This window comes from Pelophylax lessonae, assembly GCF_965119305.1.
Source record: "Pelophylax lessonae genome assembly, chromosome: 2".
NCBI classification, from domain to species: Eukaryota; Metazoa; Chordata; class Amphibia; order Anura; family Ranidae; genus Pelophylax; species Pelophylax lessonae.
In genome coordinates, this window is record NC_138769.1 from 172,333,417 (window position 1) to 172,347,578 (window position 14,162).

Here is a 14,162-nt window from a genome sequence, read left to right on the forward strand (position 1 = left end):
AGCAGCTTCTATCCAGATTGATCGCCTGATGTCACTTAGTGCTAAGAGGGCTTCTTTTGGACCCCCGCAAGATTCCATTTTGCCTTCTGGCACTGGATCCCACAGAAAAGGCACTCATGGGGGGCTTTTAATGCTGTGTGAGAGAGCTGGTGGGGTGCTGTACAAGACTGTGGTCTGCTACAGTGAAGCCCTGTTCCTGATGTCCCTGTGGATAAGGCTGACCAGGATTAGGCAATGATTGAGGCGCATACACCACAGCTCTGCACCGTAAACTGTAAGCAACATGCCCTTGTGTAGGGTCTCAATGTGCTGTGCTCCCACAGACATTACATGTAGGGAGAGACTGGGACTGAGTGCTTGAATGTGTGGGTTACTCCTGGAAATGGGGATGGACATTCTTCAAGCTTGGCTAGCATGTATCCCCAGTATGACTCAGGGTTCAAGTCTGTTTCAGGGACTTACCAAACTCCTTCAGGGGCACCTTTCTTTAGTGCATTCCTTCTCCACAGAAATTCTTTTTTTCTCTACCTTTTATTGACCTGTGAAGAGGAGGAAGCTGATCAGTCAACTAGAGATAAGTTGAAGCTTTTGTCACCGACCCCCCCCCCCTCTCTTGCTGGAGAACGAGGTATCAGGAGATTTTTTTTAGCTGAGGTGGATGCCATTGAGGCTTAGGGAATACTGTTTGGATGAGTCCAGAGTAGAGCCCTGCGCGGGACTGTTTTATTAAACCCCCACCTGCTGAATGTATGACCAGGACCGCCCACACCCGCAATGTTTGTGTCCACTCCTGCGGTTTTGCCCTATACTCGCCATATAAGGCTACCCCCTCTTCTGAGGCAACACCATTTCATAACATCAGTGGAGCCATCACATCCCTGTTAAATATTTTAGCCCGCTGGATGTGCCTTAATATGTACTGTAGCTTCTGCTACATACAGAACTTCTCTATTATTAATAGTTTAGCCCGCTGGATGTGTATACAGTAAGCTTCGGCTTCTTACAGAACGTCCCTCTGCTGTAATACTCTATGTACCACACTGAGCCAGTCACGGCAAGCTGTGTATTCTATTATTGCATACAAACCCTGCTCGGATTGGCAAAGGTTGTATAAGCCCCCCTCTCTGACTCAGCCAATCTTAGCAGGCTTTGTATGCATTAATAGAATACACCGCTTGCCATGATTGGCTCAGCACTGTACATAGAGTATTACAGCACAGGGACGTTCTGTAAGTTGCCAAAGGTACTGTATACACAAACAGCGGGCTAACATTTTTAATAGGGATGTTCTGTAACTAGCTGAAGCTACAGTACCTGGCTTATAAGACGACCCCCGATTTTTGGGGTATATTTTTTTATTATAAAAAAAGTCGTCTTATACGCCGGAAAATACGTTACACCAAATTGCACCATTCCCCGCGGGTCTCCGCAAACGTTTTTGATCGCCCACTTCCGCCCGCAGCAGAGATGAAACAGCCCACTCCCACAAGATTTGCATTGGGTCCCGCGGGAGCCCAAACCCAATGCAGCCCTCTGATCCAGAGCTCTTTCACTAAAAACCACAGTGGGGTTCTTAGTTGATGTGGTATGCACAAATTTAAAGTTGGTGCTTCAAGAGTCCTTATCCCCAAAGTCACTGATTTGGTTCCTGGCAGCTGCCTAAGTATCCAAATGTTTTCCTGTGCAGCCTCATTTGCAGGAAGTTTAGTATGCCGATTTGACTAATCTGTAGGAGTTTTCACCACTCAGATGATTCGCTTAGGAGGACCCCATGAGGGAGGATTTTCTGCAAACAATAGGGTTCTTCGGTTGTTAACTTGGCCAATTGAATAAGACTCTGATGGTTCCAATCTTCAAAGAAGCAATGGGTTTGATGCCCTCCTCAAGGCATCATCTCCTCTGCATATTGCATATTCCTTCCAGAGAAGCAGAACCAGTGGAACCTTCCATTTGGCAGTACCTTGAAGAATTCCTGAATGCTTTGAGTTTCCTGGTTGATGCTTTGCAGGTCTCCATACAGCAGCTGTGTATGTTGGGAACGCTTTTAATCCATATAAGAGAGAATTCTGTGGCTCAAGTGTTGGTTGTGGAACAACTCTGCAAGCAGCTTCAGACTCTGTCTTTTGAGGATTAGCGTTTGAGCCATTAAGTACAAAGTTTAGGAAGTGCAACCATTTTGTATACACTGTCCCCCCATTTTCAGGGGCTCAAATGTAATTGGACAAATTACTATGTTTATTTTTAGTATTTTGTTGAGAATCCTTTACTGGCAATGACTGCTTGAAGTCTGGAACCCATGGAGATTACCAAAGACTGGGTTTCCTGCTTTCTGATGCTTTGCCAGGCTCTAACTGCAACTGTCTTCAGTTGTTGTTGTCCCCCCCCCCCCCCTCGAGTCTTTCTGCCTTTAGTTTTGCCTCCAGCAAATAAAATGCATGCTCAATTGGGTTGAGATCAGGTGATGGACTCGGCCTTTGCAGAATATTCCACTTCTTTTCCTTCAAAAGCTCCTGGGTTGCTTTTTGCAGTAGGTTTTGGATCATTGTCCATCTGTACTATAAAGAGCCGTCAAAACAACTTTACTGCATTTGGCTGAATCTGAGCTGACAGTATATCTCTAAACACTACAGAATTAATCCGGCTGCTTCTGTCACATCATCAATAAACACCAATGAACCAGTGCCACTGGAAGCAATGCATGCCCATGCCATCACACTGCCTCCACCATGTTTTACAGATGGCATTGTGTGCTTTGGATCATGAGCTGTTCCATGCCTTCTCCACACTTTTTTCTTCCCGTCATTCTGGTACAGATTAATATTGGTTTCGTCCATACAAAGAATGCTTTTCCAGAACTGGCCTGGCTTTTTTAGCTGTTTTTTGGCAAAGTCTAATCTGGCTTTTCCATTCTTCAGGCTTATGAATGGTTTTTATACCTTGTGGTGAACCCTCTGTATTTGAAGTGAAGTTGTCGTTTGATTGTAGACTTTGACAATGACATGCCCACCTCCTGGAGAGTTTCCTTCACTTGTCTGGATGTTGTGAATGGGTTTTTCTTTACCATAGGGAGGCTCCTGTGATCATCCACCACTGTCTTCCTTGGACGTCCAAGCCTTTTTATATTGTTGAGCTCACCAGTGCTTTGTGCTTTCCTCAGGAAATACCAATTTCATTGATTTGTCCACTCCTAATGTTGCTGCTATCTCTCTGATGGATTTGTTTCATTTTTGAAGCCTTAGAATGGCCTGTTTCACTTGCATGAACAGCTCCTTTGAAAGCATGTGCGTTCATAGCAATAGATTCCAAATGCAAATACCACACGTAGAATCAAATCCAGACCTTTTACCCGCTTAATTGATGAAGAAAAAACGGAGTATCACACCCCTGGCCATGAAACCGCTTTTGATTCAGTTGTCCAATTACTTTTGGTCCTTTGAAAAAGGGGGTGGCTATTCCTAAAAGTTAGAATTCATAAACCCTTCTTCTGATTTGGATGTAGATACCCTCAAGTGAAACCTGAGTGTGTGCACTTTCAGACTATATCCATTTTAGAACTATAGCTTGAATATATTTTGATGCCGGAAAAAAACTAAAATTGAGCCTGTGTCCAAATAAATATATATATATATATATATATATATATATATATATATATATATATATATATTAGGGATGCACCGAATGTTCGGCGGCCGAACATTATTCGGCCGAAAATAGAAAAAATAGCACTTTTGGTGTTCGGCCGAATAAGTCAAAAGGCCGAATAATTTTGTGCCGAACAATAGGGCTGAACGATAGTCGATATATCGACTATCGTTCTGTGGACGAAACCAATATTAATCTGTACCAGAATGACGGGAAGAAAAAAGTGTGGAGAAGGCATGGAACAGCTCATGATCCAAAGCACACAATGCCATCTTGGTATGGCTACTGCACTGAGTGACTAGGCCCAACTGTCTGTACATCCTCACACTACAGAGTCAAGAACCTAAACACTCAGTGCAGTGTTCCTAGTAACCAAACAGAGCCTGCCTTACATTTGTGTGGTCTCTGTGAGCTGAGTTCTGATAGGCTGCTATGGGTGGCTGCATCGTGCTCCACTTCCTATTTGAATAAGGTAGGTAGGAGTGTGAGTCAGTAAGTTTAACAGCCTGCACCCATCATCCCTGTACATTGCCTGCCTGTGCAAACTTACAAACTCGGACTTGCCTCTCTCTCTCTCCCTCTCTCATGGCCTCCCCAATGTCTTGGTTCTCACTTCTCCCCAGTAGGCTGTTTCCCGAAGTTTGCGCTCTCACTGCCAACTTCTTACTCCTCCTCGCTGCCCTGGGACACGCATCTTCTCTGCCGCCTCAAGTCCGGAATGTAACTGAGGAGAGAATCCGCGGGGCTGTGCTGGAAACTACACTTCCCAGTGTGCAGCGCTGCTCACAGAGCCCTCCATAGAGATGACTGGGGGAGGCAGCTTGTCTAAAGCCGAGCAAACCTGCCCCCAGCCTGAGCCAAGCTGAAACACTCGCCCTCCATTAAATTCCACTCGCAAAATGCAAGCAGGCGAGTGTAAATTTTGAGGGCTGGTCTATTAGGCTGGTGAAGAGTCTTCTAATCCTTGACAGTTGAAACATGGTCAAGAGAAAAAAACAAGCTCCTCATCAACATCTTGGAACTCAGAGCAGTCAAGTTCTCCCTCCAGTACTGGACCCCCTTCTTCCCTCTTCTAAAGGGACTCCCAGTTTGCATGCAGTCCAGATACTGTCACCACAGCAGAATATACCAGCCATCAAGGAGGTATGAGGAGCCTGGCCGTCTTGAAGGAAACAAATGAGATTCTCTTCACTTCCCAGAGATTTTTGTGTTCCACATCCTGAGTGGACAATTGGCAGGCAGATTCTGTCACCACTTGGACCAAGATGAAGTATCTCTTCATCCAAATGTGTACATCCTGGCCTTCAGATTCAACAGAAAACTTCCTCTCTTTGTAGCTGGAACAAGAGATTCTCCAGCTCTGGCCTTGGATGCTCTAAAAACCCTCTGGTCTCCATTCAGTCTAATCTATGCCTTCCCTCCACTGAGAACTCGGCTTAGTCTTCTCCACAAAAAAAAGCAAGAGAAGAAAATGGTGATTCTATTTGCACTGAAGTGGCCCAGAAGATCCTGGTAAACAGACATACTTGGACTTTGTCAGACAACCCCTGTCCTTCAACAGGCCAGATCTGGTATTTCAAGCCTCTGTCTTCCCCTACTTCAATCTCTGGCTTTAACAATAAGGTTTCTACATTGTTGAAAGCAATAAAGGCCACTTCCAGGAAGATCTACATTGTTATCATACCGGGAAACTTCTTTGCCTGGTGTGAGCGCAGTCAATTTAGTCCCAGGGGTTACACTGTGCGTTACTTTCTGGCCTTCTTGTAAACAGTCCGTGATTGGAATCCCCGAGCACCCTAAAAGGGCAGGTGTCTGCTTTAATCCTTTTTTCAAGGCCCTTTGGTTTGCACTTGTTTGCAAAAACCTTTATTAAAGGTGCTTCTTGTGTTTAAGCTCTCCTTGCAGCACCCTGTGCTTCTCTTGGACCTTAATTTGGCATTCTCTTCCCTGTAGAAACCACCCCTTGAACCCATGGGGCATGGATTCAAGAACCTTCCTTAGAGATTCTTGCCAACAAAGTAGCCCTTTTGGTAGCTATTACATCTTCCTCATACGGCACAATGACAACGTTGTATTACACCCAAGGCTATTGTTTATTCCAAAGGTGGTTGTAGCATTCCATCTCAATGAAGACCTCCTTCTGCCATCCTTGTGCCCTGCTCTTAAGCATCCAAAGACATTCTCTACATTGCTTGGATATAGTCAAAGCTTTTAGAATGTACCTTAAAACTATTACTTCAAAATTCCTTGCTCGTTCTTTCTCAGGTCCTCGCACCTTTTCACACTGGATAAGAAACTTGATTTCAAAAGCCTATGCTCTTTCTGAAAAATGTAAATTTCTGCGCTGTTACATGCCCAATCTACAGATGTTTTGAAATATCCCTGGCTCCTAAGCATCCATGTGCAAATCTTATTGGAAGACACTTTGTTTTATTGCAAAAGCCACCTTTTGGCAGCTTTGTGCTGCGCTGTATTCCCCAGCATCTTGCCAACAGGAGTGTGACTTCACCTGTGTCTTTAAGTACCTTTTGGACATACTCAGTGCAGTTTTAAGACTTGACACATTTGGTATCCTACAGAGGCTCGAAAAATGTATTCACATTTAAATATAAAAAAATATGTGCATAAAACTGTTAATACTAGATTTATAAACAACAAAGGGTAGCTACAAGTCATGTTTGAATTATGCAATCACATTAGGTGCTCAAAGTGGTCACCATTAGCATCCAGACACATTTGATTTTGGCGAACTACTGCATGAACAAAATTGACTAGTGTGTCCACAGGAATTGCCCTCCATGAGGTTTCAAATACTTTCTGTAGTGCAGTCAGTGTAGGATTTTTATGGTACACAACATCCATTAGTGTTCCCCACAGATAGGAATCAAGGGGTGTTAAGTCCAGGGAATTCAACAGCACTTCTACGTCCTAGCCAATGTCCTGACAGAATGTCATCGAGAGAGTCTCGCGTCTCTGTGGTAGTGAGGCGGTGCACCATCTTGCTTGAAGTAAAATTGCTCTTCCGCATAAACTGCACGAATGGCCAGTAAAATGGATGTGCGAAGCATGTCGACTATTGGCATCTTTAGGGGAAGCCTAGTACTACACATTGCTGCTATAATTTATTTTTGGGTTTTAAAAAAGGGCATTGATAACTGTTGAAGTATGTATACATTTTTGGGCCCCTCTCTAGTTACTCGAGGCATTCACGTCGAATATTGATTTTTTTTTTTTTTTTTTTTAAAAATTCAACTGCAATTAATATTCTCCAAATTTAGAAAATATTGAAGAAAAAAATGGCTCTGGCAAGCGTTTGCTGGAGTTCTAATACCAACTAGAATTCAGGGGGTGCCCTTGCTAATTTAAATCGGTATTAAACCCAAAAACAAAAATGTAATAAATTGCAGCTTACCAATCAGATGTAATGGCTGCATTGTTTTTTTTCTTTACTGTGTGGTCCCTTCATTAACACTCCTCCTATATTAGAGTTCCTGCACTCTTGAAGGAGCAGCAGAGACTCCTTTGGACAGCAGTGTTGTCAGTCTAGGGGGAAGGGAGTGTTGGATGCATTAGCAGATTTTAGATATGCCAAACTAATTAGGGTCAAACTCCAGCTAATGTTTAAGCAGTTAGAGCAACAGTTTTATTCCTTTTGGGATAAAGGTTTTCCATAAATAGGAGCTGACCACTGTAAGCGCCCCTATCTGTGTTAAATGGTTTGTCTCAACCTTCTAACTGCTGCATCTGCAGGACAGCTTACTCTGTTGAAAAACAAATTTCCTCGCAGGATTACCCAGTAAAAATAAAGCTTAAAAGAAAACGAATGCAGCTGTCCTATCTAAGAATTGGTAAGCTGCAGTATAAAAGTTTGCTTTTGGGTTTAATACTGTTTTAACCTGGTACCATTGACGTATACAAACATACTTTTATGGAAATTCTTGTGCATATAAAATTTGCATTAAAAATGTCATCTATTCTCTATTTCAGCTTTCCAAACAGAAGGCAAATTATACCTTATTCTGGATTTTCTCAGGGGTGGAGATTTGTTTACACGTTTATCCAAAGAGGCAAGTTTTTTATCTTTTGATTTTTGTTTTATCTCAGGTAATTAAAGAAATTACTACACCTCCCCTAACTTTCATCCTATCCTTGTATATTTATAACAAATTGCTAAAAGGTGTTTACCCAGTCACAAGCTGATTAAAGCAGAACTGTCCTTTACATTTAAAAAATATGTGCCATAAATACTCTTTAAAGCTAAAGCCAGGTACACACGTACTGAAATTTAGCCGGTTCAGCAAGAATCAGACCCCTTTTGATAGATGTGTCTGTACAACAGAAACCAGTTCAACGCTCATGCTGGAAAACCAGCTTTAGATCAGCACTTGCAGCTAATGGCTGCGAGAGCTGATCAGTGTAATCTGGTGAGGGGGAGTTCCCCTTGAAGAATAAAATAACAGAGAGGGAGAGTGTGTGTGCCCAGCTTAAGACTGGCTGTGCATTTTTATTTTGCCTAAATATCAAACCGATTCCTCCATCTACGCTATACAGCCCAGATGGTAGTTCCTTGCCAACCTAGGCTTACGGGGCTGTGTGTTTCTAATGATGTACACCGCTCTAGTCCCTGAAAGCAAAGGGGAGTCCAAAAGGGCAAGGAGCAACTTTGAAATGGGCAGCCTGGGGCAGTAGTCGCGGCCCCAGCTTAAACTAGAAAATTGGCAAGGATTAAAAGATAAAGTCAGCCCCATACTTAAAAAGCCCTCACTGGACCCAACCGATCTGAACAACCTACGCCCTATTTCCTTGCTCCCCTTTTCATCCAAACTCCTCGAACGCCTAGTCTACAACCGACTGTGCGACCACCTTGCCGATAATAGCCTCCTTGATCCCCTTCAGTCTGGATTTCGGCCTCAACACTCCACTGAAACTGCTCTCCTAAAACTGACAAATGATCTACTAACGGCCAAAACCAATGGACACTACTCTTTACTCCTACTTCTGGGCCTTTCTGCTGCCTTTGATACGGTTGACCATCCCCTCCTCCTCAAAAAACTCCATGCCTTTGGTACTCTTCACTGGCTATCTTCCTACTTATCCAACCGCACCTTTAGCGCTACGTACAATTCTACTTCCTCCTCTCCTCTTCCCTTCTCTGTTGGGGCCCCCCAAGGCTCTGTTCTTGGACCCCTCCTATTTTCAATCTACTCCTCCTCTCTGGGTCAGTTGATAGCCTCCCACGGCTTCCAATACCATCTCTACGCTGACTATACCCAAACTATACCTATCTATCCACCCCTCAGCTCTCTCCCTCAGTCTCCTCACGTATCCCTAATTTACTATCCGATATATTGGTCTGGATGTCTCGCCACTTCCTCAAACTCAATCCATCCAAAACCGAGCTTATAATTTTTCCTCCACCACGTGCCCCTTCCCCTGATTTCTCCGTCAATATCGATGGCATTACTATCAGCCCATCCCCCGCATGCCAACGTCTTAGGTGTTGTCCTGGACTCTGAACTCTCCTTCAAACCCCACATCCAATCGCTGTCCAAATCTTGCCACCTCAGCCTCCGCAACATCTCCAAAATACACCCCTTTCTAACCAAAGACACAACAAAACTCCTAGTTTACTCCCTGGTCATCTTGCGCCTCGACTACTGCAATTCCCTTCTTGTTGGCATACCTCTACACAGGCTATCCCTCCTTCAATCCATCATGAATGCTGCCGCCAGACTCCTCCACCTTACCAATCGCTCAGTGTCCGCTGCTCCTCTCTGTCAAGCCCTCCACTGGTTTCCGCTCACCCAACTAATTAAATTCAAAATACTTACAGCATCTTACAAAGAAATCCACAGCTTAGCCCCCAGCTACATCACTAGCCTAGTCTCAAAATACCAACCTAATCGCTCTCTTCGTTCCTCTCAAAACCTCCTGCTCTCTAGCCCCCTCGTCACCTCTTCCCATGCTCCCCTCCTTTTCAGAGAAGCCTATCCTACCAACACCTAACAAATGTACCTCCATTTTCTCCATCAACCCATCCCCCACGGTTATTGCCTTTTTGTTTCACTTGACCCTCCCTTCTAGATTGTAAGCTCTAACGAGCAGGGCCCTCTAGTTCCCCCTGTTTTGAATTGTATTGTAACTGTATTGTCTGCCCTCACATTGTAAAGCGCTGCGCAAACTGTTGGCGCTATATAAATCCTGTATAATAATAAAGAAGCTGCATACTCAGTGATTAAATCGGCTGCTGAAAATGCTCTAAACACTGAGGCTTTAAAGCCTAATTCCAGATAGTTTTTTTTCTTGATGAGATTTTTCCTCACCTAATTTCCCTGTGACTTCATTACAAGGAAATGGGGATGTCGCCAGAACGGGATTTCCCATCACTTAAGACAGAAAAACTCAGATGGTAATAGAAATTGATGAGGCTCTATTCCAGGGCTTAGCAACCAGTAGAACGCAGTCTGTGATTGACCCACCATTTCAGAGCATAAAATAAGAGTACAAAATAGAGGGGCTACTTGTAAGCTTTACTGGAGCTGTAGTAGGGAGAAAGAGGCCACATAAGCCAATGCCTCCTTTGTAGTGCTGGCTCCTGTCCCATGCAGGTTGATACCAACTGCACTCCACCTCTTATCCCTGCCAGCGGTCTCCAGAGTGGTGCCAGCAGCCCAAAAGAAGAGATCTTACGGTCAGTGTGAAGAAATACACTGGGCATAATAGTATAGGGTTGTTTCGCACCATGGGTGCAGTCTTCCTGCAGCTTTCCTATGCTTAGCCATAGACTTCAGTTATAGCCTGGAGATTTGGTACACTTTCTGAAAGAATGCCAAAACTCCTGAATGCAGGAGTTTCGGTGTGCTTTCAGAAGGTGCACCACACCTGCAGGATGTAATAGAATCCTATGGCAAAGCACAGCTGACCCAGGAAAATTGTAGATGCAATGCGCTGCACCCACGGTGCAGGTAAATTGCAGTACATCAGTGTGAATGAGGCCACTCTGCAAGTGCCCTGCAACCTTGTCCAGTACAGCAAACATGGGCTTAAAGCAGACAGTGTTAGGTTGTGTTCTCACCACGTGCTTTGACCCCTTTGAGGAGCATGCAGTTGCGGGGCACTTGCAGAGTGGCTCCATTTACTTGAATGGGTCACAATTGGCAGGCGGTAGCACCCACCAAAAGCAACAGGAGGCGTAATTCCTGCTGCAGCATGTGTACACCTCTTGCTCTTGCCTCAGCAGCTAAAGGAGTGCCTAAGGGTGCACCCGCCTGAATGCAATGAAGGACTCAGCAGGAGTGTGTTTGACAGGCGATGAGTAGGCGATATGTTGCCTCCTCACCACCTTATTTAAACCCATGATTGCCTTGCAATGCATGCATTTGCAATATGGTAGTAAGGCAATTAGTGGTTTAAATCAGGTGTGAGGAGGTAACACTTGGTGACCCTGTGCCCGGTGATCTTCAGCCCCCCCCCCCCTTCCTTTCCCTGGGTGCGATTATGAGCTGGCTTTTGCCACATGCTCTTAAGAGGGGCTTGTTGGAGTTGCTGCTGACCAGGTTTTTCCTGGTGCGCAGTGGGGGGGTTGAGCAGGGTTCCCCGCTACCCTGGGGGTTGGGGTGTAGGGCAGGGATGTCCTCTGGGCTCCCTGCGGTAGTTGTTGGATTGGGATAGCTGTTTGGCATCGGCACCTCACAAGGCCGGATCCGGGCCAAAATTTAGGCCGCGGCTTTGCGGTCTACTGGTCGGGAGCTATGTAGGGGGTGGCCCCAGTGAGGGTGGCTGAAGCCACTACCCTCGGTTTCATCATCCGCCCTTCCCTCTGCTGTCCCTGGGTCGTCTGCTCCGCTGGGGCTCACACCTAGGCAGCTGGGAGTTCACAAAAATGAAGGCCACTGCTTGCAGCCTACTAGGCCATGCGGCCAAGTCTGATGCCTAAGTTGGAGGGGGTAAGCCTGGCTGGGATCAGTGCACTTGCAGCTCCACCTCCACACAAAATTGAGGCCGCGGCCTACTAGGCCATGCGGCTAGCTTGGCGCCTCCCTTTGAAGGGGTAGCGCTGTGAGGGCCTAAGCCAGAGTTTTTCTTGCTCTGGAAAAACTATCACCTTCTGTTGTCCAGCAGACAGTCATCCCTCCGGGCTTGTATGCGGCTGCTGGGCTTGATGGTGTCTACCTTCGAGGCGGTTCTGTTTGCACAGTTCTACATGAGATCTCTGCAAACAGACATTTTGGTGAAATGGGAGAAGAATCCACAGTCTCTAGAGATGGCTTAATTTTCCAGCTGTTCGTCAGGGAAAAAAATGTTCTCCCCCCCCCCCCCCCTGTCCTGGACGGTTGTCACCATGGATACCAGTCTGTCCAGGTGGGGAAACATCCTAGGCACATATTGTGCTCAGGGGGTCTGGACTCTGTAAGAGTCCAGACTGCCAATCAATGTACTGGAACTTTGAGCGATCAGACTTTGTCTGAAACATTGGACAATTCGTCTTCAGGGTGTCCAGTACGAATTTAATCAGACAATGCCACGGTCCTGGCCTGTGTTAATCAACAAAGTGGCACAAGTAGTGTCCTGGTGGCCTCGGGAAGTAGCCGTCATTCTAAGGTGGGCAGCACGATCGTTCCAGCCCTCTCTACTGTACACTTTCCATGGAAGGTACAGAGGTTTGTGGCACACAAACTCGGGATCTTCTGGCCGATGCCACAGACTCAATAGTGGCTCTGTGGAGTGAGTGTCATCTGCTTTATGCCTTCCCCCCTCTCAAACTGCTTCCAAGACTCCTGTGCAGGATCGAGGCTGAAGGGATTCCTGTCATTCTAGTAGCTCCAGACCTGTCTCGCTGGTCTTGGTACGCCGATCTGTTACGGCTGGTCGCTGATGCTCTTTGGAGACTTCCTCTCAGGGAAGATCTACTCTGTCCCAACGGCCAATCTTCCATCCTGCTTTACAGTCACTGGCTTTAATGGCTTGGCTGTTGAAAGCCAGGTGCTGAAGGATAGAGGTTTGCCTTAATCCATGATTCCTATGCTGTGAAAGGCTAGAAACTCTACCTCTAGGAAGATCTACCATCGTACTTTGAAGACGTACATTGCATGGTAGGAGTCTCTCTTAGGGTTTTCCCTCGCTCCTTTTCGGTGGCTCGGATCTTGGCTTCCCTCCAATGAGGGGTTGAGCAGGGCCTGGCCCTGAGTACCATCAAGGGCCAGGTTTTCGGCCCTTGTGGTTTTCTTTTAACGTCCATTGGCCACACATTCCTTGGTGCGCAGCTTTATCCAGGGAGTTCGACACTTGGCTTCTCCAGCGCGGTCTCTGTTGCCGCTGTGGGACCTCAATTTTGTTCTTCAGAAGCCTCCCTTTGAAAGTCTTCGGGAGGTTCTCCTGTTTACATTGTCCCAGAAAGTGGCCTTTTTGGTGGCTATTCTGCGTGCAGGGTGTCCGAGCTGGCAGCGTCTTGTCGTTCACCTTACCTGGTGGTTCACAGAGATAAGCTGGTTCTTCTTCCCTTTCCATCGTCCCTTCCAAAGGTCCTCTCTGATTTCCATTTGAATTAAGACATTGTGTTGCCTTCCCTATGTCCCAGGCCTAAACATCCTAAGGAAATTGCCTTGCATTCCCTGTATGTGGTTCGGGCAATCAGGGTTACCTGGCAGCTACAGAGTCTTTTCGGAAGTCAGACTCACCATTTGTCATCACGAATGGACCTCAAAGGGTTGACTGCTTCTGCTGTGACCATTTCCAGATGGATCAGACAGACCGTGATTTAGGCCTATTCGATTAAGGGTCAGGTTCCTCCTTTCCCTGTTAAGGCGCACTCTACTCAGGCGATTAGTGCCTCCTGGGCCTTCCATCGTCAGGCGTCAGTAATGCAGGTTTGCAAGGCGGCCACCTGGGCATCTCTGTATACTTTCACAAAGTTTTATAAGGTGGATGTGTTGGCATCTGCGGATGCTTCCTTTGGCCGCATGGTTTTACAGGCTGCTGTTTAGAGGGCCTGGTCCTCTTTGAGGGTGTGTTTTTTTCAGGGGAGCTCCAGTTGTTTATGGTTGAGCTCCATGTTACTTGGTTGGCTACGGTTTAGCCTTGGGAATTTTTACCCGCTGTTCCCACCCTTCATGTTTGACACTGCTATGGGACGTCCCAACTGTCAGGAGGATAAGGAGCTGTGTCCATCAATAAACGAAAGAGAAAATGGAATTTCTGACTTGCCGTAAAATTAATTTCTCTGATGTTCATTGACGTACACAGCACCCACCCCTCTGTAGAGTTGGTTTTCTTCTGACACTGCTTGTAACAAAACTGAATGCTTATAGCTGAGGGTGGGAGTATAATCCCTGGGACTGACCCATAGGCGTAGTCAAGTTTTTTCCTGCCTAGTCTCCTACTCCTGTAGGGGGCAGCATAACCCAACTGCCAAGAATCAGGAGCTGTGTTTGTCAATGAACATCAGAGAAATGGATTTTACGGTAAGTTAAATCCCATTTCGCTTTCACTGACACACAGCTTCAAGTCTTCAGACTATT

General features: G+C 45.9%; 1 protein-coding gene across 2 annotated transcripts in view; it reads left to right on the top strand.

Moving 5' to 3' along the window:
- Positions 1 to 14,162, top strand: part of RPS6KA3 (ribosomal protein S6 kinase A3) — a 319,536-nt gene that overhangs the window by 159,987 nt on the left and 145,387 nt on the right. For both annotated transcript variants that reach the window (XM_082245344.1, XM_082245345.1), the window contains one exon: positions 7,633 to 7,712. In XM_082245344.1, the coding sequence (XP_082101470.1) occupies positions 7,633 to 7,712 (80 nt within the window). The remainder of the gene's footprint in view (positions 1 to 7,632; positions 7,713 to 14,162) is intronic.